This window comes from Gymnoscopelus microlampas, assembly GCF_963454915.1.
Source record: "Gymnoscopelus microlampas genome assembly, chromosome: 20".
NCBI lineage: Eukaryota > Metazoa > Chordata > Actinopteri > Myctophiformes > Myctophidae > Gymnoscopelus > Gymnoscopelus microlampas.
In genome coordinates, this window is record NC_139957.1 from 14,210,370 (window position 1) to 14,236,108 (window position 25,739).

Below are 25,739 nucleotides of genomic sequence, written 5' to 3' on the forward strand. Positions count from 1 at the left end.
CACAATAGTCTTGAATGTATTCATTTATTTCCCCTCATTATTATTCGTTATTATCATTATTATTATTATCACCATACTTTGTAAACCACTGCTGCAGGGGTTCTAACCTTTTTCACTGCTGCAGGGGTTCTAACCTTTTTCACTGCTGCAGGGGTTCTAACCTTTTTCATGCTGAGACTCAAATGAGAACTTTAGCATCTCATCATGGAACCCAGAATTATCAAAGGTTACAACAACTACTACAAGGTTGTGAACCACAAATGATAGTCCCAATTATGTCCAAATTAGGTGTTTGGGATCTGGACCCACAGCTGGATAGAATGATGTTGCATTAAACTAAATTCAACCATAATGGTTGGAGGTCGTACATCCAGCCAGCTGTCCATCAGCACATCAGCCTCAGCCTCAAACGGAGTCTCGCTACAGTCAGGGATCTTCTTGAGGTGGGACTGCAGCTGTCTGCAAACGCCTCTCATCTCATCCATTCGCTCCCGGAGGCCACTCAAGTCCTCTTTAATGTCATGGACCTGGGCAGAGAAACACACAAGCAGACAAACGCATACACACATGCACACACAGTTAGAATATTAATTTTATTCCAGCGTGTTCCTGCCATCTAGTGGCAGAATGATGAGAAGGTGTGATGTGTGCAGCAATATTCTTTAACTCCAGAAAAAATCCACAGTTTACCACGATTTGCATGAAACCCCACCTCACTTGAGAAACTGCCAGCCTATCAGCTTTAATGGGCTAAGAGCCAACATAATAGTCCACCATCAACATCGACTCAGAAAACGAGCACATTTTAAATGTGATATGAATGTGTATTGCGTCACCTTGGCTATGAGTCGTTGCAGATTCTCCTTTCCCATGTAGGACGCCTGCTCACTGATGGTCTGCTCGGCTTTCTGCATGGTGGTACTCAGGTAACTACGGCAACTCTGGAACTTCTTCAGGAGCTCCATCAAGACACTGCACTGTTCCTGTCTGCAACGGACGGCAAGTATTACGATACTGAATAAAATATGATGAAAGTAAGTAACGGTGACACTTTTTGCACTTAGAAAACCCATCTAGGTTCAGTTTTGACTCTCTGTCCAGTCTTTTAACCCATGAACGCCTGAGGCTGATTCTACAAATGCCTTCTGAACAGTTTTCTGAAAAACGTTGCTATACTGTATATTGTTGCAGTCAGGTATTCAAATGAATGCCTTACTTGATCACACTACAGCGTCACACGAAAGCATCAAAAGCAGCAGATCCACAAGCACAAAACGTGACGCGAAGCAACGCGTTTCGAGCTATCTGCTACTATTGCATATGAGGAGACGATATATAGCTAAAATCTAAAATGACACATAAATGCTTTACCGGTTTTAATGGGTTAAGGTTAAGGCAGAGGACATTATAGTTCATGCTGAAAAGAAACTTCAGACTTCCTGTACCTGTCAGCCACAGCTCTCTGCGTCTCCTCCCACTGAGTCTCCACCTCCTTCAGGGGGTCCTCGCCTCCTTCTGGTGGGGCCTGGGCCTCCTGGAGACTCTGCAGCTCACAGCGCTGGGCCTGCAGCTGGGCCTCCAGATCTGACAGCGCTCGTAGCCTGGGGGAAACACAGCGTTATTGTTTACAGAAATCACCAGGGGGTACCCAGCTAACACACACACACACACACACACACACACACACACACACACACACACACACACACACACACACACACACACACACACACACACACACACACACACACACACACACACACACACACACACACACACCTCTGCTGTACAGCAGGCATGGTGGGCTCCTTCAACCCCTGCTTTTCTGCATTCTCCTGGATCTTCCTCAGCTCTCCCAGTAGGGTCCTTTTCCTCAGCCCCAGAGACCTGCTCTGTGTCTCCTTCTGGACGCTGTGCTGCTGGGTAGCCAGCCCGACGTCCACCTCCCCCAGCCTCCGCACCAGGGCGGCCACCATGTCCAGGCAGGAGGCCGGGGAACCATCCCTGGTCACCGTTAGCCTGGCTCCCTGGAGGAGGAGATCCAGCTGTGGGGCTTTGTCTCTGAGGCTGTCCGTGCTTTGCCTGATGAGGGCCAACTTAGAGCGACAGTCCTGCAGTACAGCGGGGTCGCTGCAGGGGGCGGCCTGCACCCCAGAGATGTCCTGGTCCACGGTGCGCAGGGACATGAGGAAGCGGTCGAGGGCACGGGCGGCTGCCTCGCTCTTGCGGACCTGCTGGCGGAGCTGGTCCAAGCTGGTCCTGTGGGTCTCCACCTCACGGATCAGAGGAGCGCTGTCACGAGGGTCAAGGTCACTGGACTCGGAGTCCAGGCGGGACAACTGGTCCAGTTCACTTTGGATGCCGCCTTCCAGTTCCTATAAGAGGGGATAAACGTACTATTATTTTTAAAAATTACCCCTTTTTCCCCATTTAAGTCGTTATGCCAATTAATTCTTCCCAACACAAATTTCGGTGTGTTGTCACTGCTCTTGCATCCTACTGGCTCACCTGCCAGTGAGGAGCCCCCACCGGGAGAACATAGAGCCTTCGTCCTACTCCTCCCGCCCAACACTCCCTGCTGACAGGTGCCGCCCCAGCCCGTAGGAGTGTGTGCGGTGACAATTGTCTCCCTCCCCCGAACACGGGCCCATTGTGTTCGCATAGACGCTTGTCAAAGCCGTATGCACCGCAGTGTGCAACTTTTTAATTAGTGTCAAAATGTTTGTTACAGTAGTTTGTTTTGTTTGGTCCAACTTGCTCTGGATACTGTGATCTAATTGCTGTCAGAAAAGGAACAAAGAACTGAACAAATATAATTAAAGTTTAAAAGTTTTTCAGCAAATAATAGCTTTGACAGAACTGTTCCAGCTCACGTTGGATACTGCTAATAGCAGCTGTGGAGGACCTGGAAATGAACAACATTAATAAGAGAAGACAAAACCACACTGACCTTGATATCAGTGAGGATGCTGGTACTAGCCAGGGTAAAGTTGGTCACATCTTTGGGCTGTCGGAGGTACCGGTCCAGTCTGTCTGTGAAGTCCACCATGTGGTTTTCTGTGGAGTCGATCTGTCTGAGGGCGGCGCCCAGGGAGCTGCCTCTCCTCTGGAGGTCGCCCTGCTGGCTCCGCCACTGCTCCTTGAGCTCCGCCCTCTCCTGCTCGAGCCCCTCCTTCCCACCCTGTGAACGTTGGGAGCACTGGTTGATGAAGTCCGACCAAAGGGTCTCAGTCTCCTGTCGCAGGAACTGTGAGGGGAAGGGAGGCAGGGGTGGAATAAGTACTTTTTACTTACTTAAGTAAAAGTAGCAATACCACAATATAAAAATGCTCTGTTACAAGTAAAAGGCCTGTGTTCAGAATGTCACTTGAGTAAAAGTACAAAAGTATTGGCATCAAAATATACTTTTATATATACCAAAAGTAAATGTACTAGACTGTTTGATTTTTTTTATTTTCAAATAGCCTCGGTATAAAACAGGGCTAAAGGGGTTAATGTATGTTTTATAATATAATCATTTATATCCGCAAATTACTAGTAACTTGAGTTTTCAAATAATTGTAGTGGAGTAAAGGTACAATATTTGCCTCTGAGATGTAGTGGAGTATAAGTAAAAGTACTGAGAACTGGAAATACTCCAATAAAGCAAAAATACCTCAAAGTTGTACTTATGTACAGTACTTGTGTAAATGTACTTAGTTACTTTCCACCACTGAAGGGAGGATAGCGACAGATGGTGCAGTGACAACACAATAGTATTGTACTATTGCTATGTTTGAAAGCTGCTATGAAAGTGTCTTATTACAAGTGCAGATTAAAAAAACACAAAGCCATGTTGTGTGTGAGAAGGTTGTGTAAAAAATGTCTTGGTGAAAGTTAGTACAACCAAAAACAACTAAATCTAGACATTTTTAAGACATACATTCATAATGCAATAATAAGAGCAGTCAGTCAGCCTCTGATATTTTGTATACTCTGATTTAGATGTTTAGAGACTTGAGTGTAGCTTTATCTATATCCTGTTCCTTAAAGGTCCTGTTGTTCCAATATCGCTTCAGGGATTAACAGTTAGTCGTATCTTGTCTGTCATCTCGTGCTGTCATGAAAAGTAGGTGTAGGCTAAATATAATTATATAGCGCCGTACCTGTATTTCCTGCAGCCGTGTGTGCAGTCCTTTGAGAGAGAGAGAGTCGTTGGAGACATCCTGGATGCTCTGTTCATTTTTTGCCAGCTGGGCTTGTAGGCTCTTCTTAGAGCTCTCAAATCTGGGAATGCATCAGTTAAGAAATTGATGAAGGATTTTTACTGTTTTGATGCAACATTTATGTCGCTTGCACTGCTTTGGTTCATTCGTCATTTGTGGTCCTGTGCATGGTGACCCCATGCAAAATTGTGTTTTAGTGTTTTAGTCTGTTTATTTGTGGTAACATGAAATAACAATACAACGCTGAAGTGAAGCATGAACAGTAGTGTAGAACAGTTACTGTATGTACTTCTGTAATAGACTATTTATTACTATTATAGTATTTACACACATCATATCCCTGCTCCAAAATTATATTGCCTTATTTATACATATTTATATATCTAATAAATCAACATACTGTACATAGTAATATGACAATTGTAGCATCTCTTCTTTTTTCTCAGATATATTTTTGTAACTTGTTTACCCACATAGGATTAGAAATGATCATTTGTAACAATAATCCGAAATTAAGTCTACCTTTCCAAAGCCTCCTTTCTGGCCAGATCTTCCTCTAAAGAAGGCTGCTTTTCAATCACCCTTTTTTCCACAAACGATTTCTTCACAATCACTTGCTGTACCTGATAAACAGAGTAAAAACAAATAGCGATTTCAAATGTTAACATTTGATCAGCTTAATAACAAACCATAAAGCGTTGTGGCTGTACACACAGCATGTGTGCATGTGTTGTGAACTGAATGTATGTTCAATGTTCTATTGCACTCTGTGTCAGCCCTGTACAGTAGGTCTATGCACTTTGTCGGCTGTAGGGATTACAGAGAAAGTTTCCTCTGCAAAGCCCTTCCTGTCTGAAGCTGAAAAGACCTAAACATATAAATATATATACAAATAAAATAAAAAACGTTAATTTAATTCAAAATATAACTGGCACCTCAGTTGTGACTTGGTGTTTGTCACTTGTCTTTGCGGGTTCTTTCTGCTGGGTCAGGTCTTGACTGTGTTCAACAGGAACCCTAGAGAAGAAAATGGAGAAGAAAAATGAAAGAATAAATCTATGAGCACTGGGCTTCATTATTTAGGACTCTTCTCTCTTTCACTCATTTGCATGTGAGAGCAGGGGCAGCTAGTAGGAGGCAAGGGAGACACATACCCAGTTATTTTAATTGTAGACTGTATACACATTCCATTACTCGTTCACAATCTTCCACTCAACATTTATGTTGACTTGGGAAATGTATCTCCAATAGATTCAAGTTGATCCCTTTTGATGCAATGTTTGACAATCTATTTCATTCTTTTTAAACTTCAAAGACAGCAGCTTGGTGCATCTATTTCTGAACCTGTTGCTTGTTTTAATTGCCTCATTGTTGTTATTGTTTTGATTTCACTCATTATTAGAAACTTGTTTTTCTGTTTGACAAATTGTATTGTATTTATTTTTATGTGTACAAGCACTTTGTAACATTGTTAAGAAATGTGCTATATAAATAAAGTTTGTAATAATAATTTCTTATTATTATATTTACAATCCTGTTAATCACTTGAACGCTAGCGCCCCTATTATGGGCATGTCATAATAGTTGAACATTGGGCCAAAATAGCAGATCTACATGCTTGTTGTGAGCTTGTAGATCTGCTATTTCTGGTTTTGGTGACTGTTACATATCTGTGGATATGTAACAGTCGTAACAGTATATGTTGTGGATATACTGTTACAACGGGTTCGTAACAGTGACAGAGCCCTGGAAAACCCCAAGACGACTAAGTACTAGTATAATGTACTAAACCATGTTATGGTTTATTTAATGGTAATCTTGCTTTGTTGCTGATGAACCTCATGCAACTGATGCCTTTATTCAGAAAACATAGGGCAGGAGCCTATCTCCTGTTTCTGTAGCGTGAGGCAGCTTGATATACAAGTACAACCCCTGAACATGACGCAAGTATGTCGCAGGGACTTACCCTAAAAGTTAGTAAGTTACACCAAACCAAATAAAATGTACACAAAACTAAATCAAGTATAAACCAAACCAAACTACACTAAACATCACACTAGGGCCAGCCTCTCACCCAGCATCAGAAGGTGGCATTTCGTCCCCACTGAACTGCCGCTGGATGGCAGCCAGTCTCTTCTCACACTCTCTGAGTTGAGCCTGGGCCAGGCGGTGTGCGTCTTCTGGGCTCAATGTGTCACACAGTTCCTTTAGGTTCTGGAGGTGCTGTCCAGCCTGGGCCAAGCTGCCCTCCGCTGAGAAACAAGACTGGTAACCGTGATAAAACATATATTAGTGTATATAAAGTTTTATCTTATGAGTTGAATCATCTGCCCTACAAATGAAGGCAAATGAAAGGCAGATGAAATATAGGGTAAGCAGAGCAAGGATCAAAACTCAAATTCTGTAATTGACTGATCTGTATCAATATGAATTAATGTTTTCCAAAATAATACACGGAAAAACATGAGGGGTGGGAGGGAAAATATTCATTATTCATCAATCATCATGGTTTAAAAAAAGAAAGAATTTAAGGGTACAGTAAATCCAACCCACATGGCAATACATAATGAATCCCAAAGCTGTCAGCAGCCCACAAAAGTGCAGGGAATGGAGCGATAAACACTTCTTTTTTTTTTTTATATATATTTTTTGTCATTTTCATGCTTTATTCAAATAGTGCTCAGGGGGAGAGAGACAGGAAAACAAGGAAAGAGAGAGATGGGAAAGGACATGCAGCAAAGAGCCTCAAGTCCGAATCGAACTCAGGCTGGCACCGGGGCGCCCCAAATAAAAACATATATATTTTGTTTTCTATACAGTATGTTGTTATTCGTTTCTCCCACAGAGAGCATGTAAATGAATGTAACATGATTGAAAGCTATTTTAATCTAACATGATTAACTGGAGTTTTTGCATATTTTTGCAAAATGAATTTTTTAACAGTTTGTGTGTCTCAAATTGAGGGCAGCCGCCTGTTGCCTTGCTGTCTGCTGTCTACCGTCAAAGGCTGCCTTCAAAATTGGTCACATGAAGGCACCTTAGCAAGCAACATTTTACATTAACTTCTTATGCGGCTCTGATGCTGTCTTGCCTTTGATGCTTTGATGGCTGTCTTTGTAGGCAGCATTTCAACCAACCAATTTGAGTCACAGCCAACATTTCTCTGATAGCCTCTGTCTGATATAACTGTTTCTCAGCTAGTGGGCTGGCCTGGCACATGAATCAAGAAATAGTCAATCAAGAAGTCCCGACTTCACAATCATCATAAAATAATTATTCCAGTGCAGTTGAGGACCTCTGCTCTAAAATAATTAATCAAGACAGTAGAAACAAATAATTGTGTTTACCAAGTCCCATTGACACAATCTCCATGAAGGCATAGAAGAAAAGGAAGTGAGAAAAACAGAAATTATGAAAGCAAAGAGCTAGCTTTGTCCCTGTCTACCATAGCATATTATGATATGAATTCAAAAGGCTGGCTGCATTCCCGTCCACCTTAGCATGCCTGCTAACACTTCAGCATGAGGGACGAGGCTAGGTACCTGTACCTGTATTTTAGCTGCAAATCTGGTGCTTAAGTGTGCCTCGCACCGCAAAACAGCCGTAATAAATTCTTTCCTCTTTTGTTTAAACTTTAACTGTAGCAAAAAGCTTGAGAGGTCAGCTCTCGCAGCCTGGGTGATAAAAAAAATAGATTAATAAAACATTAAATAGTAGGACATGTTAGAACACATAACAAGATGATTTATTACAAACAGTATAAAAGGCATGCTAGAGCAATTATCACTGAAGAAAAATACTGAGTAAGACACAACATGCTGTTGCACAATTATTACACAATTACTTACTTACTTTACAAGACATGCACAGTCTTGTAAAGTATTTAGTTGGATAGTTGTCTCCATGCCCTGCCGCTACTCTTTCACACGATGAATTTAGAATAAAGGAATATTGCTTGGGACACTCTGGCTCTCACTATTGTACTAGGGACATTTTATGTTACTGTTTCTGAAACTTATTCTGCTGTTGTCCTTGTAAATAACTTGGTTTTAATAGAAGAAGGCTGAAACATGCTCAGTTATGTATTCATTTTATTTTGTAGCCATTAGCTAAATAATATCCGATGTACAGTTGCATGAACCCTGCCAGTCTTAGTTTACCTCCCACTGTGTCCTGACAGACTGGGTGAAGAACTCCATGTCTCTGAGTTGGAAGGGGGTGCAAAAGGCCTCCATGCCCTCAGCTGCCCTAAGGAACTCCTCAAGTAGCTCAGGGTCAAGAGCCCTCAGAGTCTCCTGTGTAAGAAGCAACAGTGACAGAATTAATGAGCAGATTTCCTCCCGGGCACAAGAGCAGTTAGATTTGAAAATTAAAAATAATTTTGTGAGATGTCTTTGTTTTAGTGTATGCTGAGAGCAATTAGTTCATATTTAATTTTGTAGGTTGTTTCGAAGACTAGGAAATGAAAACCAATCTCTGCCCTTTGGTTAGTAAGGTCCCTCTGAGAAAACAAAACTGCACAGTTTGCTTCTCTCCTTGCAATTAAAGGAGCACTTCACCCATTTTCAACCATATCTTCATATAATTGGTCCTCACTAAATCTCATTATAAGATGGCACCATTTTCTTTATAGATATTTTTTGGGCTTTTCTGCCTTTATTTATAGTGGAAAGTGGAGATGGACAGGAAACAGGGAGAGAGATGGGGAGAGACGTGCAGTAAAGATCGTCGGGAACGGGACTCGAACCCGTGATGCACTGTCAAGCTACTTTAGAGCCTCGGTGCCCGGACAGCCAAGCCACGGTCCGGGCCGATGGTCCGACGTAAGCGATGTAAGCTCGGCTATTCGATCGGCTATTTTTTCTGCAAATGTTTTCCCCACAATATGGATGCTGGGGTTTAAGTGGTTATGGCAAATTTATACTTAATTAAACAAATTATAAACTGTGACTAATGTAAAAAGCCGAGTTCTAAATATAGAAAGTTAGAATGTTATTGTTGAAGTTGTATTGCAAAAATAAACACTGACAATAAAGTTTACCTCTTTAACAGATGCTTGTTCAGTAGAGATGCACTTTTCTTTGAAGACATTAATAGCTTCCAGAATGTGCTGCTGCAGACAGTGCTTGGCTTCCTCAAAACCATTCCTGGCCAGAGCCTGGGCCTCAGCATAGGCCTCTGTAAGGGCCTGAGGAGGGGCCTGGACCAGGGCCTGAGGGTTGATGCGAAGCTCTGGGGACTCAGGGGTGGTCTGCAAGACATGAGGCTGGAGTGGTTGGGGTTGTTGGGGCTTGGGCTGTGCTTGGGGTTGATCTTTTGCTTGTGGGGGCGATTGCGGTTTAGCTTGGGGTGTAGCCTGCGGTTTGGATTGTGCTACTTGGGTTACTGGTGTGGGAGGTAATTGGGCTTGGGTGTTTGGTGGTGGAGGTGACTGTGCTTGGGCCATTGGTGAGGGAAGTGACATGGCTTGGGTCTGGACTGGTGGAGGTGACTGTGCTTGGGTCTTTGGTGGGAGAGGGGGCTGGGCTTGGGTCTGGGCTGGTGGAGGTGACTGGGCCTGGGTCCTGGATAGTGTAGTTGACTGAACCTGGATCTTGGCTGGTGGAGGTGATTGAGGCTGTTTTGGTTGTGGTGGCACCTGAGCCTGAGGTTTGGGTTGCGGAGGTGGCTGGACCTGAGTAATTTGTGGGGTTGACTGGTGAGACTGAGGCGTGGGTGGAGGCTGAAGTTGAGGCTGAGGTTGGTACTGTGCTTGTGAAGGAGATTGAGGATGAGGTTGGCGTTGTGGCTGCGGTTGAGAAGGTGGATAGGGTTGGATATGAGGCTGAGGCTGACGATAAGGCTGAGGATACTGTTGGGGCAAGGGATGTGGCTGATTCTGAACCCAAGATTGTTGCACAACTTGGCCTTGCTGCATTTGAGTCAGATTATAAGCCTGCGTCTGAGGCTGCTGCTGTTGTTGCATGGGTCTCTGGGGCCTCATTTGGGCCTGTGGATGAGCCCATGGCTGGGCCTGTGCTTGCGACGGAGGTTGATTGTAGGGTGCTCCCGTAGGAAGATATCTAAGGGGTCCTTGCTGAGGTCCTTGTTGTGGCCCAGCTGGTCTCCATTGCTGTGGTAAAGCTTGGCTAGGTGGATAAGCTTGTGCTGGTGGAGTCTGACCCAAGGGCAGAGGAAAGGCTTGTGGAAGAGACTGGGGGTAAGCCTGTGCGTGGGGCTCATGTTTGGGGCCCCACTGGGGTGGAGTCTGGGCATGTGGGTAACCCTGGGGGTAAGGATGGGGCTGAGTTGGAGCCTGGGGATGCTGAGGCTGCATGGGGGAGGAGGCTCGAACTTGAGACCAACTCTGTGGCTGGTCATGGGTTTGAGGTTGGGCCAAAGTTTGGGCATGGGTTTGTACCTGAGGCCTAGAATGGGCATGCATTTGTTGCTGGACCATAGGCTGACCTTGCATTTGTGGCTGAGCCATGGGTTGACCATGTGTTTGTGGCTGAGCCATTGAAGTGGGGGACATAGGTGATGGGGACATAGGTGATGGGGACCTCACTGGGGCCCATGATTGAGGATGACTACGTAGCTGGATGTGGGACGGTAGCGGAGGCTGAATCTGGGCCTGGAGTTGCGCTTGAGCATGGGCCTGCATAGGTGAGGACGATCTGACCTGAGACCATGTCTGTACTGGAGTTTGGAGCTGAGCCTGGGGCTGACTAGGGGACTGACATGTGGCTGGAGCCCATGTATGAGGTTGAAGCTGAGGCTGGGATGGTGTCTTCACAGGCAACTGAGGCTGTGTATGTGCCTGTATCTGTGGTTGGGGCTTGGCTTGAGTCTTCATCTGCTGTGCAGCAAGCTGTGGTTGCTGCTGTTGTGATTGTTGTTTTTGTTGTTGTTGTTGTTGTTGTTGTTGTTGTTGTTGTTGTTGTTGTTGTTGTTGTTGTTGCTGCTGCTGTACCTGCAGTTGTTTTTGAATTTGCTGTTGTTTTTGTTGTTCCATTTGTTGCTGTTCTTTTTGTTGTTGTATTTGTTGCATCCGTTGTACCTGTTGTTGTTGTTGTTGTTGTTGCTGCTGTTGAATGTGTTGTTGCTGTTGAATGTGTTGTTGTTGTTGTTGCTGCTGCTGAATCTGTTTTTGTTGTTGCTGCTGAATATGTTGTTGCTGCTGAATATGTTGTTGCTGCTGAATTTGTTGTTGCTGTTGTTGTTGCTGCTGCTGAATACGTTGTTGTTGTTGTTGTTGTTGTTGTTGTTGTTGTTGTTGTGGTAGTGGTGGTGAAGCATAACTCTGGACTGGAACAGGAGACTGAACCGGACTAGGAGACTGGATAGTAATAGGAGACAGAACTGGACTAGGAGACTGGATAGTAATAGGAGACAGAACTGGACTAGGAGACTGGATAGTAATAGGAGACAGAACTGGACTAGGAGACTGGATAGTAATAGGAGACAGGACTGGACTAGGAGACTGGATAGTAATAGGAGACAGGGCTGGACTAGGAGACTGGATAGTAATAGGAGACAGGACTGGACTAGGAGACTGGATCTGAAAAGGAGACATAATCGGACTAGGAGACTGGATCGGACTAGGTGACTGGATCGGAACAGGAGACATAACAGGACTAGGTGACTGCATTGGACTAGGAGACTGAATTGGACTCTTAGACAGCACTGTATCTGGAGAAGCGGCCTGATGTGGCGCTTTCATCTGCAGCCAGGGACGATACTTCCTGCCTTGAGCTTTTCTGCTCTGAAGATCCTGGGGGCTAAAAGGCCTCTTCTGTGGAGATGGTTCCTGAAGTTGCTGCTTCAGCTGTTGCTGCTGTAGTTGCTGCTCATATTGCAGTTCTGTCTGTCTATGTTCTTCTTGCTGCCGTAGTTCTCTTTGTCTCTGCTCTGCTTGCTGCTGTAGTTCTCTCTGTCTCTGTTCTTGTTGCTGCTGCAGTTCTCTCTGTCTCTGTTCTTGTTGCTGCAGTTCTCTCTGTCTTTGCTCTTGTTGCTGTAGTTCTCTCTGTCTTTGCTCTTGTTGCTCTAGTTCTCTCTGTCTCTGTTCTTGCTGGTGTGGTGGCTGAGGTGGTTTCTGTGAGACCTGTGTGTGACCATTATTCTGGGCTTCTGGTGGCGACTGAGGCCGGGTCTGAGTAACAGCCTGCGCATAAGAATACGGCAGGGGCGGAGAGCTCATTTTCTCCTCTCTATATTCCTGAACCACTATCTTTGGCACCAGAGACTCCTGTTGTTTTACTGTCTGCTGGGTGGACGAGGAAGGGACTGCTGGCCCCCGTTGTTCAGTCTCCCCAGGAACCTGGTCACCCGCCTGTATGAAGACCTTGGGTGGAGGAGGCTGTTCCTCTGGAGGGCTTCTACTTCTGTCTCTCCTGGCTCCCAGGCTGCTTAGCAGGCCTACTGTTTCCTACAACAAGAATAAGCAACATAACCAGGATGCAAAGTGTAATAATCCATCAGGTAGTAAAAGAGTGACATATGCCCCTTTATTCATAGTGATTGACAATCTACTGGGGGGAAATATGCCAAGATCAGTCTAGTTGAGATGCAAGAATCGAGTATTCAAAAGAGAGTACAGAGTATGCTGAAGGCCGGTTCTCATCTCGTGCAAAGCAGAAAACTATGGTGGGCGGCCACCGAATAGTTAACTGATGGAAAGCATGTGTTATTATATAATATTTAAAAAAGACTACTAGCCTGTGACTGAGCCATGGCGGCCCGTACTCGATCCTGCATGGCAGTAGCATGGAGGTACTGGATGGGAGACGTCTTCTGGCCCGTCATCACCATCATCTGCAGGTCCTGCTCCTCTGTCACCACCAGACCCTCCAGTTGCAGACCTCTAGAGATCAGTTCCTGTGGCAGAAGAGGAGAGATCCTTGGCACTTGTGCTTTCGTACAGGCTGAGTACAGGCACTTTGACAGTCTGTCTCTGTTCTCAACCTTTTCACGCCGTGACCCCCTAAAATAATCATATTTGAACTGGGGACCCCCCATTTTGTTTGACTCCGTTCCACAGAGAAATATTGTGAAAATAGCAGATCTACAAGCTCACAACGCCTCGTGTTGCGAGCCATTGTGAGCTTGTAGATCGGCTATTTTCCAAATTTTTACCTCTTTCTTATACTATTTGACAATTTGGCCAATGTTTTATAGTATAGTTTGTTGATTACTTGTGATGCAGTAATGGTCTTTTTTATTTTTGTATTAAAAAGGTCTAAAAAGTCCTTAAATTGTCACTTCACTGTCATCTGGGGACCGCCCCCAAAATCAGGGGGGTCGGGTCCCGACCCACAGGTTGAGAACCACTGCTCTAGAGCATACCCTGGCCCGTGGGTCCTGTCCCCTCTGTCTTCGTTCTGCAGCTTTGAGGTACGGGTAGAGCTCCCTGGCTTCAGCCTCCCAGTGGAGGAGCTCAGCCAGACGACTCTCCAGACATGACACGCCGTGCTGCAGCTCTGTACACACCTGCTCTGCCTCCAACAGTGTCTGCATCACCTAGAGAAATAATACATGCGTAGAAATACATACAAATTAAATGATGGTTGTTTGGATGGCAGGCACTTTGGCTTCAGCACTTTGGCTTCAATCCTGCAATCGCTCAACATATTAACATGACTTGTTGCCATCTTACCGTGTGCTTTTTTATGGTTTTCAGTAGAGCAAGAAAAAAAACATGATTCATTCTCTTGGAGCTATCATAATCAAAGTTTTTTTTTGTGTCATTCTAGACAGGCACTGTTGTCTTATCCTCATTACTTTTCGTTAAAAAGTAAACAAACAGAAAACAATTTTAAGAAAAAAGAAAACTCAACTCTTTAACCAAGTTCAGAACAGGAATCAGGTAAGTTGGATGTTTCCTCTTAGTCCTCTATAGTTGTATCTACTGTATATGGTTATTATAGATAGAAGAAGAGGGGAGAATAGATGTGTCCCTACCTCAGGCATGGCCAACTTCAGCTTGTGTAACTGGTCTGCTGAACATTCTGGAGACGGAGACACGGCATCCAGGTCCACTTCCTTCACCTTCCTCATCATGAACTAGACAGCAGAGAGACACATGGAGTCAGAGGAAATCACAGACTTTACCAGAGATATGTATGTACGGTGTGTGTGTGTGTGTGTGTGTGTGTGTGTGTGTGTGTGTGTGTGTGTGTGTGTGTGTGTGTGTGTATATATACTGTGTGTGTGTGTGTGTGTGTGTGTGTGTGTGTGTGTGTGTGTGTGTGTGTGTGTGTGTGTGTGTGTGTGTGTGTGTGTGTGTGTGTGTGTGTGTGTGTGTGTGTGTGTGTGTGTATATATATATAAAATCCTTTGCAACCCTCTACTTTCATGGTCTTGGTCCCAATCCCAAGTGTTCTGATAACATAGACATTAAAGTAATATCTAACTTATCTTCATGCAATAAAAGTTCCACTCTGTCAAATTCACCTGTATTCTCTTCCTGTAGGTGCGCAGGGGTCCTGACATGGCCTCTACAGGCTCCGTGAGGATTTGAGTAGCTTCTCTGATCAGAGCCTGGGGGTCCTGAGGTCTGATTTCGGCTCCTTCACTGGGCTCAGCCACAACATCCTGGGGGAGCACAAGACATGAGACAAGAGTACATTTTTTAAATACCACTACACTACATCCATTTAAGAAAAATCACCTGACATTCCATCATCAGTTACTGATCTCATAACATGGAGGAATGAATGTTTGGTATTTATATTTGCTTTATATTGTATCATGTACAATGAAATAAAACATTTTTGCAAGTTTAGTTGTATCCACTAAGAGGCCAAAAACGTACCCCACTAGTCTTCTACGATAATTATATGCCTATGTACTACTATATAGTACATAAGATTTATGTACTGTAAGTAAAGATTACACAATCTTTTAATGATTGCATCACCACAAACAAAAACAAAGGTGGAGCACTGGAGGCTCATCCCTTGATTAAGAGCAGCCGTGAGAGTAATTTTAAACAAAAAGACTGATTCAAATGTCACAGATCATGATGTACAGTACATGGTGAGGGGAAAGAAAACCTAACCATGAGAACTGGGGCAAAGGGTAACTCCAAATCTGTGTTTGTGTTCAGCTGTTTTGTGTATGCTCCCAGATGGGTGGGGTTTCCCACGGAGGACAACACAAGGAGTGCCATAAGATTTTGTCAATCACAGCAGAGTTAATCTTTTAATCCCGTTTCCACTTTCCAAATGCATGACACCCACAGACAGTACTCACTCTTTAAAGGAGTATTTCACCCAAAAAAGTACTTATTTTCTATCAATTACACACCCCATGAAGCATTGAATTCATGGAGATTTTTTAGTTTTTGTCGCATTCCTGAGACAATAATTTGATGGCCAGCGGAAAGATGCTAATGTATCCGGTAGGAGACTCAAAGAGTCTCCTTTGAGTCTCCTACCGGAGAGACCGCCGGTCATCAAATTATTGGCTTAGGAATGCGACAAAAACTAAAAAATGTCCATGAATTCAATGCTTCATGGGGTGTGTAATTGATAGAAAATAAGTAATATTTTGGGTAAACTACTCCTTTAAAGGACATACCACAATACAACGAAAGCATTGCTTGCTGGGCATCACCACAAAGTATCCTTATTACAGTATATGGCAATAAAGTGTTCAGTAAAGCGATTAGAGGGAAGGTGGAGATGACTTACAAGTGTGGTTCTCTTGACAAACTCAGCCCAGTGTATGTTGAGCCTACGTAGCTCCTCAGACAGGTTCCTGCTGGTTTGGGGGTCTGTGACTTCAACCAGGAAGCTCCCCACCTCCTTGAGATGAGCATGGCGGGAGCTCCACTCAGATGTAATGCTAGACGAAACCTGGACAACACAATGGATAAGCCTGTTTTATTAAGAGAGAAGATACAGTATACTGTATGTGTGTATGTGTGTGCGTGCGGGGCATCAGAGCCTATGTGGTACGCGCCTTACTCACTCACAGCGTTCTTCCTCCCCAGCTGTTCCCCAATTACTCAATCAGATCTATTTAGTCTGTGCGTCAGACAGTGACTGTTGCTTGTTTGTGAAGTTTGTTTCAGTGTTTTAGATGATACGCTAGGCTGCCTGTCAGTTTAGTTCCTGTTTCTTGTCCCTGCTGTGTATCAGCAATCTGTTCCTGAGTAAAATATCCTTCTGAATTCTGCCACTCCTGTGTCCTGTCTGCCTTCTTGTATTTGAGTCCTCTAGTCCAGTGGTTCCTACAGGACTCCTTGGGGGGACTCTAGGGGCTCCCCAGGAAAATGAGTTGATAAAGTGTGTGTGTGTGTGTGTGTACCTCAGGTCTCTGTCCACGGTTGTGTGTAGCAGCGCCCTGCTCCAGCCAGGCCTGCAGAGAGCTGACACAGTCGCTGTAGGAATCCCAGGCAGACAGAACTTTACCCATAGTGCTTTTCACCGTAGACACTCCCTCCAGCACCAGAGCTGTCTCTTCCTCCAGCTCTCTCACCTGGCTACTGACATGGCTGTAGTCTGCAGCTGTACAGACAGGCAGACAGACAGTAAGTCAGGCTATGTATCTAAGTTTATAACCATATTAATACTACAGTAAATACATTACTTACAAGATATGTTAATCTTTTGGAAGATTTTATTTAATTACCGACCAAACCAATCAATGAATGGTAAATTGTTCAATCACCTGGCACATCCATCTTAATCCATTTGTTTATCTATCCATGAACGGTTAGGTGCTGAAGGTGATGTTTTTTGGTTAAAACAAAAACTATTTTGTTGTGGTTAAAATGTTAAAGCTCTATATTCTGAGTGTAATCATTGCTATAGAGCATTTAGTCAATACCTATCAGTTTCAATTTCATTTTCCAATTTGTCTGCTCAGTTATCAGTTACAATTTCACTTGTTTATCCTGTGTCCTGTATGAGGTTACTCTCCTGACTGGATGAAATTGGTATACCGATCTGAAATTTTATTTTGTGTTTACTAAAGAGATGAAGAGACAGGAGACCCCTGTTACTGAACAAACACTTGATAGCAATGATTACTATGTGAATATAGAGATATTTCACACTTATTTAACAAAAACATATCACTTACACCCCCTTTGTACACCCCCCTCTGTAACAACTCAGTCCTCAAGAGTTATCAACTTTGTGTCTTTTTCAAGTGAATTAGATAAGAATGCAGAAGGTTTAACTGGAGAGCATGTGTTGTCTACCAGTCCAACTGAACCTACCCAGTGCAGATTTACTGGTGTATTTCTCAGAGATAAGTTTTAGTTTATGGAGAGCTGACTCCAACAGGGAGGGGAGTTCCTGTTTATCCACAAGCTCCTGTAACAAAATATAATGACAACATTCAGACAAGATATGGCAGACATATACTAATGATAAAGAGAAGAGGAACAACTGGTAATGATGGGTTATGGTATATGTGCAGTCTGCCATGGCTGGATTGTATTCTTGCATCATCATACTGGAGTATGTGTCATACTCCAGTGTGACTCTGTCGCTTGTAGATATACAGTACCTTGACTTGAACTCAACAAACTTAACAGCATCTTAACTTATCTGCTTCATGTATTGGTCAAATTAGTTCTACTGCAGAATACATCACCTTCATACATTGGCAAATAATAATCATGATTTCAAACAAATCCAGGAGGAGCTCAAAACAAACTTGAGATATTGTCTTCTTGACACCAGCACTATTCTGACATGGGACTGGAACGGTCTCTCTAACTTACATGCCACTCTTGCAGCAGGACCCGCACCGCCTCCTGGGAGATGTAGGGTCTCTTCCAGACACGGAGCTTGGTCCTGATCTGGCCCAGCAGGTCCAGCGCGGTGTGCCGATGCTCATGGTACTCCAGTTTAATCCCATGGTACTTGGCTGTCACCCTCACACTGGTGAACCTGGTGGAGAGAAACACACAGAGGAGCAGTAAGTAAACACACAATACCTCTGGACTATATGATACGTAATGATGCTCCCTTCCTCCATGCCACTTACTTGCCCTATGAAAGCCAAAGAGCAGCAAGGTTATTATCATTAACAAAAACTAAATATACCCCAAAAAGAAGGGGAAAATAATACTTGCAAGTTGATGGAAAATACCACTATCTGGTCATATTCTGTGGATCCATGACAGGGGAACTTTTGTCATTTCATGTCCTCCAACAAGAGGAAAACAGAGAGGAAGCCAGTCAGTCAGTTAGTCGATCACCCACCTCCTCTTCATCTCCTCCAGTTTGTCAATGGGAACCAGCATGTTTCCAAACTCATCCATGTTCTGGAACATCTGGAAGGTTTTAATATGCTGAGGCATCTCCTCCATGCAGATCTAGAGGGAAAGACAGACAGACAATTACACAGGTAGCTTCACATGCAGCTTGCAGTGGTGTATTTAGTTGTATAAAAGAGGACTGTATGTTCGAGATGGGTACCTTAAGCAGCTCCTGTTTCTCTCTGGCCTCATCTGCAGCCCTGCCGTGGTTCTGAGGGTCTCCCTCCTCCTCAGACAGAGCCTGCTCAGCCCTCTGCAGCCAACTGCCGACCACATCCAGAGGAGCCGGCAGACTCATGTCCAACTCTACCTTATACTCACGCAGCTGAGACAGATACACACACACACACACACACACACACACACACACACGCACGGACGCACACATACACAAACACGAGGATGGATAGACAGACAGACAGACAGAGATACATTAAACATACTGTAAGCAAGAAGATAGAAAGACAGATGTAAAGAGCCATAGAATTAACCACTCTCAAACCCTATATACTAATACTACACTTCCGGGGTCTCCTAGGAGTATATACATGGCCCCAAGGGTGATACCAAATGAAATGGTTACACCAAAATCTCATTGCCAAAAATAGCAGTTGTACAAGCTCCCTACGTGTTGTAATCTTGAAAAACTGCTATTTTCATATGCCCAGAATAGAGACGTTAGGGTTCATGTGGTCAACAAGTGACAGGGCAACTGATTCACAATTGATTGACAATTTAAATGTCCAAAGTAATGCAATACATTTGTTTTATGTAGTTTATGCTTCATCATAGGAGAGTGCAGTCAGACAGTAAGCTGAGGGTGCAGAGCGGGAAGATAGGTCCTCAACCTGAATCAAACTGTGGATGCTGTGCAATATCCAGTCATCTATCCAGTGCCCCCCATGTAAAATGTAACAATGAAATAGAACCGAAAACACCAAAATGTTCAATCTTTCACAGGTTTGCAGTAGAACAGACCTTTTCAGCCAGGGCGTCCCATGCCTCTCTGAGGGCTCTCTGCTCCTGGCTGAGTTTGGGGGTTCGCCTCATCGCCGTTAGCAGGGGCATGACGGGACGACGCTGCTCATTAAAGGACACCACAAAGGTCTGGAACACCTGAAGACAGACACACACACACAGAGTTGGCAATTTCAATTAACCACTTAAACCCTACAGTATTATACTTAGTTGACCAGGGTCCCCCAAAGCCTCTATACAAATATAAATATAAATGCTATCTGGTGTCCCAGGTTTGAATGATCCCCTCATTTAAAAGAAGCACTGCTCAGGGGCACAGGGCCCAGAGATATAAAAGCTTAAAGGGAAATAGTGTCAATGTTTCCATCACACATACGTGGTATCTCTCAGCGTAGCTCTCTCCCTCTGTGGAGTCCCATCCCTCAAGCAGTTCCTCATATGCCTGCAGCAGCCAACATGTGACTTCCTGTGCCTTCTGACTGGGTGTTGCCTGGCAAAATGGCATATAAAGAACAGTTAATGGCACACATTTTGCACTACAGAATCTGTTATTTGTAAACAAAGTAATATTCATTCATTCATGCATGCATGCATGCATGCATGCAATCAATCGTATGCAAGGGACCTTGTTAAAGTGAGTGAGGATGAGCAATGGCGGTGGAATATTAATCTACTTGGCTCATTTCTACTAATGTAGATGAGATTGAGTGTCCCACTTTCTTTCTTAGAGAAGTTGTTGCTTTGTATCATTGGTGCAGCTGCCTACTGATTTTGACTGTTAGTGTAGAGTAAAAAGACAAGTTGTGGTGTCTTCTCTCACTGCAGTACGTTCATGCCTCCAGGTCGAACTTTGTCTTTCATCTTTCTAGTTCTCCAACTTCCCCCTCTAAGCAATGGTACAAATAACGTAGGCTGGAAGATTGCGCCCGGGGTTTCATTCTTTCACTTGGTTCATTCAATACGTTGCCTGTACCCACACTGAGGTTTTGGGACCATTTATGTATGTTAGAATTCTAATAGAACTATGGCTGTGAATTGAGCTGAATATTTTTTAGGGAAGAGTTGCTGAACGAGTCCAAGCCTGCAAGTGTATCCTGACATATCAATCACGCAGAGATTTCAAGGACAACTAAATGGACAGAAAATTTCCTGGCAGGACATTTTGTACACATTTAAGGCTAAATTTTAGCCTTGCTAAAAAAACATTTCATCCTTTTCAAAACAAATATGCTCTTCAGTCTGTTTCTATTGTTACCGTTCTACTAAGTATAATTGAGGGTATTTTCTGGTTAGTGCAACTCTCTTGTTTGCTCTTGGTGACTACTGTAGCTCGGCCCGTTTGGAGTCTATAAAGAGACATACGTGAAGAGTATACTGACACGGTGTTGACATGTTCAGTTCACTGGTGGTTCTCAACAGAGAAACCTCCAGCATTTTAGAGAGTATACAGCCCATTTTAGTATGATACTGTAGGTACTTAGGGTGCTACTATCTATGGTATTTAGTATGCCGAGTCCTTAGTGTGTTAAGGCCTTAGTTGCCTGGGTGCTTAGTGCGGCCAGTTTATGAATATTTCCCCATTTAACTTAACATGGTAAATTAATCTAGATGTCTTTTCCATTTCACGTAGATAATGGTACAGTAGATTCTTACCTACGGCTGCTACTAATGGTGTCAACAACTCTGATATTACATACACAGTAAAATCCTCAGTGTTCATTTAAGTCTGAGAGTGTACACATGTAACCAAAGGCACCCAAAGGGTCCATTTAGGTTACATCTATTCACTCTCTGAGTTACAAATGGGAAAATTACTGTGTATGTATGTCTCAGAGGCATATGCAAAAATCACTGCATTCCCCAGAAATATACAAGTAATGAATAAAATGCAAATAAGGAAATGAATAATGTGCATTTTAAATAGACTTCTAATTAAGCAGAGGTGGATTTAGTTTAAGGGTGCTTTTGGGAAACCCATTTCATATCAACAGCACTGTAAACCTGTGAGTTGGTGAATGGAAGCAGCTGCTTAGATGAACGTAGAGCTTGACAGTTTATCAGAACCTCATGGAGTTGGCCCTGACCCAAAGTTCTCACACAATCAGCCTGGTTTGGGTTGAGGTTAGGTTTTCAGAAGCACAACTTTATCATACAGTATGTGAAAAACTGTAATTTGGAGTCTGTTTAATATTTTGGGAAAATTAATTAGTCCTTGGACTCAATTCAGTTAAGAAAGAATAAAGAAAGAAAGAATATTCTGGGCAAAACATTTTCCATGTTCAAGCTCTAGTTTTTGCGTAGCAATGCAGTTGTCTGCTTTTAGTGCTATTAAACACAGAGCAGCTCAAGCCTTAAGAACAGAAAGTTTGGAGTTGTTTACCACTGCAGCTCTGGTGGGCTCAGCACTACTGTAAGCGGTTCTGATAGTTTGGGACTGGAGCAGGTGGGCCTGACCAGAGAACACATACAGTATGATCACACACGTGCGGGTGCATGTGCATACAGTATGCACATGGATCCATACAAAAACATGTGCACATTGTGCAGACTATGGCATATTTTTACCCTATCCATCCGCGATAGCACTGATACACACGCGCGCACGCGCACACACACACACACACACACACAGACACAGACACAGACAGACACAGACACAGACACAGACACACACAGACACACACACACACACACACACACACACACACACACACACACACACACACACACACACACACACACACACACACACACACACACACACAGTAATTACGATCATGTGTTTTGTATACAAGCCAAGGTAGGCAACTGTCACTGTACTGACAGTTCTGAGGAAGAACCCACAAGTCTAAAACACAGATTCCTACTGTATATGTTTCTTTAAAAAGAAGCATCAGAATTTGTGTCTGTTGTTAGTTACTCTTCATGCTTCTACTTAGTACAAACCACTCCCTATGCCCATAGCTGGAGTTGAGTGCATAAATATCAGCACTGTTTGAAAAGACCTGTATGAGATCTTGTATGAGCAATGAATGGTCTCATAGGCAGAAATGCTAACAGGACATGATTTCTCTGCAGCAGAAACTGAAAATCTCATGCAAACCTTTGGATTGTCGTCAGAAAGGGGTTTAATTTCAGATCACTAAAAACCTTAAGCTTAATTTTAAGTTTCACTACAGCAAGCTCAATTTGAAGGTTATGTAATGTGTTTATGATGTAACTGAACAAGGCGACAGCTGAAGCGTCTTTGAAACACATGATCAAACTGGCAGAGAAGTTCATATGAGATTTCTATGTGACTCCTAAACTATTCTGTACATCTGAACATAGGGGAACTGTGGTTATCTTGGTAACTACTGTATTTTAAGAGTTCATTTCACATGGTTGTAAAATGCTCGGCCTATTGTCTATTGTGTATTTATTGTTCATCATTCAAAATGTCTACAATATGGCTAGTGGCTACATTGTCATATTGAATCTGTAAATTCATTGAATCTGTAACTTTGCTAGCTAAGGGTATGCACATGCTGGGTATGTATTGTGAACCAAATCTCTTAATTTCTTTAACCCCCCCCCAATATTATTATCTGTAAGGGTGGAAACTCAAACGGACACTTGAGATGACTGGCCTGGGATCATTTGGTATGAGTGATGTGGCGTGAGTTTGCAAGCTGGAAGACTGTTGACAGAAATGACTGCCATGAGGCCTCTCCTGGTTGCCATTCATCATTTTGAAAGATAGAAGAAGTCACACCCTGTCATTCGTGAATTTGGAGAACAGGACCAACTTGTCCTGCACTGCGTGATCTGCCCTGTCCAGTAATCAACCTATTAATTCCCCAAGTACATTTGGCTCTGAAGACCTGAATGGTTTACTTAAACAGAGACCTGGCTGTGCTAATATGACTCTTCAATGAGAAAAAGTAAATCAAACATCAGTTTGAGGGAGGTGTGGCATTTCAATGAGTTTAAATGATGGTGTGTCTAAACGGTGATAATGCTTTGTGAGTCATCAATGCTATTGTCTTACAAGACAAGAACACCCTGGTATTGTTCAAACCACAGCGGGCCAATGGCAGGTAGGAGTAGTTCCATGGCTAGCTAGTGGAAGCGGAGGTGTTGCTGTGATTGTGGTGAGAATCAGGAGTCAGGTGTTAATGTTAATGACAGATCTGATCGGGTCTTGTGATGTTATGCATGTTTCTCAAAATGTGAAGGAAGGAGAGTGAAGTGAAAAAATAAAGAAACAAACAAAGAAATTGAAGGGGTATTTCACGTTAAAACACTTCTGGGGTCATTTAACATCTACTTGAGCTTCTGTGTGCACCCCAGACACCACAGTTGCTTGATTCAATATTTAGATATTTTTTCATTTTATCAGACAAGAAAGAAAGAAACTTGGACAAAAAGATGGATGGACAGACACCACCACATATTGTAGATACACAGACAGATCAATAATGTCAAAAGAGACTCTTCTGCACTAATACAAATAATTTAGGTGCAGGGTAAATTAGGAATGAGAAGTGAACAAGAGAGAGGTGGACAGAGAGTCAACAGGTCTACCTGACGCAGAGGAGAGGCAGAGATTGCAGGAGTGTAGTGAATAGGCAGGTTGATGGGAGAGGAACTTTTAGAAGGAGTGGGACTCAGGAACTGTGTTGGAAGAGAAGAGAAGAGAAGAGAAGAGAAGAGAAGAGAAGAGAAGAGAAGAGAAGAGAAGAGAAGAGAAGAGAAGAGAAGAGAAGAGAAGAGAAGAGAAGAGAAGAGAAGAGAAGAGAAGAGAAGAGAAGAGAAGAGAAGAGAAGAGAAGAGAAGAGAAGAGAAGATTATTTTTAAAATATTAAGGAGACAACAGTAGATAAAGCGGAAGCAGGAGTGGCTGAAAGCAAAGAGACTGGTACACAGACCTGCATGTCCTCCTCTGGTACAGGCAGGTCTCTGGAATACTGCAGGAACTGGGCCACGTATGTCATGATGGACTTCTCATCCGGGTCGCGAACATCCACATCTGCATCCAAATCACAAGCCTCCATAATCCACCTCACACCATAGACACTAAATCGCCCACTGCAATAGGCTAGGACATTTCCTGCTTCAAGCCAGTGCTATAACAGATTAGGCTAATCATTTTTGGTACCTGGTGAGAGTTTCACCAAACCTTCCCAGGACCATTAAACAAGTACAGTTGATCATGTGAGGAAATAAAGTGTCTAACAGGAATAACTGAGACAAACAAGCAAGTGTTTCATATGAAATCACAGCAACAGCTAAGCGAGTCAGCAGACTGTCAGAGCATTATCTCCTCTCACCCTGGGGCATGCTGCGTAGAACACAGTCACAACAGTCTGCTAAACTGTGAACATGACATATCACTGCTAAGGCAGAAGATCACATACAAAAGATACAGGGATGACCAGGGATGACATATTGAGCTAGATTCTAACCTATGACACAAGAACTAGGTCTGTGTCTACATGGTACACACAGATAATTAATGGTTCTCAAATCCAGTCTTCAGGAACCCTAGGTACTGCTGGTTTTCCATCCTACCGGGCCTAACTAGAACCCGATAAGACAGCTAGAACTACAAAAACACCAGGTGAATGACCAGATCAGGCCTAACTACTTCCTGATTATAGGGTTAGAACAGTGGTTTTCAGACCTTTTCATATCAAGGTCCACTGGTTGAGAACCACTGAGCTAGAATACCAAGGCCTTGAAGGACCTTGGTACATTACATTAGAAATAAGAATTTACTCTACATGTTATTTACATGCTACGGTGTCAGAATGTGAACAAAGTGGAGTACCGTCGGGTTCCAGCAGTCTGGGGATCCGTAGCTCTCTCTCGGCAGTGCGAAAGGCCTCCTCCAGGTTCTGCTTGTTGGATCTGGTCCTGGCCTTGGAGAGGTCCACCAGGTCTGGCCGTAGGGCATAGAGGATGGCCAGGAACACTACCCCGCTCCTCCAACTGGCCTTAAAGTCCTTCACATTCAGAGTACAGCCAGCCCTGAAGATGGAGAGACAGGTCAGAGAATTTCACTGATGTATTAGTACTACTGGTGGTAGTTGCATAATGCCATAATGCTCTAATGTTAGATCTAATACCTGGAAACCTCATCAGTTCTAACAATACCCTATGAGTGGAGCTCTGATCTCAAGTACACTTGTACTGTATATTTAACCCATTCAATCCAGGAACGCATCTCTGTCACTTAAAAATGTATTTGGCTATTCAAGAATAGCAGATATAGAAGCTCATAGCGCAGCACCGAGTACCGTGCTATGAGCTTGTAG

General features: G+C 43.5%; 1 protein-coding gene across 1 annotated transcript in view; it reads right to left on the reverse strand.

Annotated features, from left to right (window-relative positions):
- The window catches only part of syne2b (spectrin repeat containing, nuclear envelope 2b), a 172,844-nt gene that overhangs the window by 130,670 nt on the left and 16,435 nt on the right, over positions 1-25,739 (reverse strand). The window contains exons 7-34 of the mRNA XM_084045516.1: positions 25,253-25,452; positions 24,351-24,451; positions 24,007-24,096; positions 21,821-21,889; positions 19,817-19,930; positions 19,441-19,578; positions 18,623-18,787; positions 18,407-18,519; positions 17,923-18,091; positions 17,413-17,509; positions 16,497-16,696; positions 15,878-16,042; positions 14,637-14,777; positions 14,145-14,246; positions 13,530-13,703; positions 12,903-13,061; positions 9,247-12,612; positions 8,366-8,500; positions 7,754-7,879; positions 6,280-6,470; positions 5,141-5,222; positions 4,728-4,828; positions 4,146-4,266; positions 2,951-3,247; positions 1,780-2,375; positions 1,446-1,601; positions 837-987; positions 369-527 (exon numbers count right to left, since the gene is read on the reverse strand). Coding sequence (XP_083901642.1) covers positions 369-527; positions 837-987; positions 1,446-1,601; positions 1,780-2,375; positions 2,951-3,247; positions 4,146-4,266; positions 4,728-4,828; positions 5,141-5,222; positions 6,280-6,470; positions 7,754-7,879; positions 8,366-8,500; positions 9,247-12,612; positions 12,903-13,061; positions 13,530-13,703; positions 14,145-14,246; positions 14,637-14,777; positions 15,878-16,042; positions 16,497-16,696; positions 17,413-17,509; positions 17,923-18,091; positions 18,407-18,519; positions 18,623-18,787; positions 19,441-19,578; positions 19,817-19,930; positions 21,821-21,889; positions 24,007-24,096; positions 24,351-24,451; positions 25,253-25,452 — 7,678 coding nt within the window. The remainder of the gene's footprint in view (positions 1-368; positions 528-836; positions 988-1,445; positions 1,602-1,779; positions 2,376-2,950; positions 3,248-4,145; positions 4,267-4,727; positions 4,829-5,140; positions 5,223-6,279; positions 6,471-7,753; positions 7,880-8,365; positions 8,501-9,246; positions 12,613-12,902; positions 13,062-13,529; positions 13,704-14,144; positions 14,247-14,636; positions 14,778-15,877; positions 16,043-16,496; positions 16,697-17,412; positions 17,510-17,922; positions 18,092-18,406; positions 18,520-18,622; positions 18,788-19,440; positions 19,579-19,816; positions 19,931-21,820; positions 21,890-24,006; positions 24,097-24,350; positions 24,452-25,252; positions 25,453-25,739) is intronic.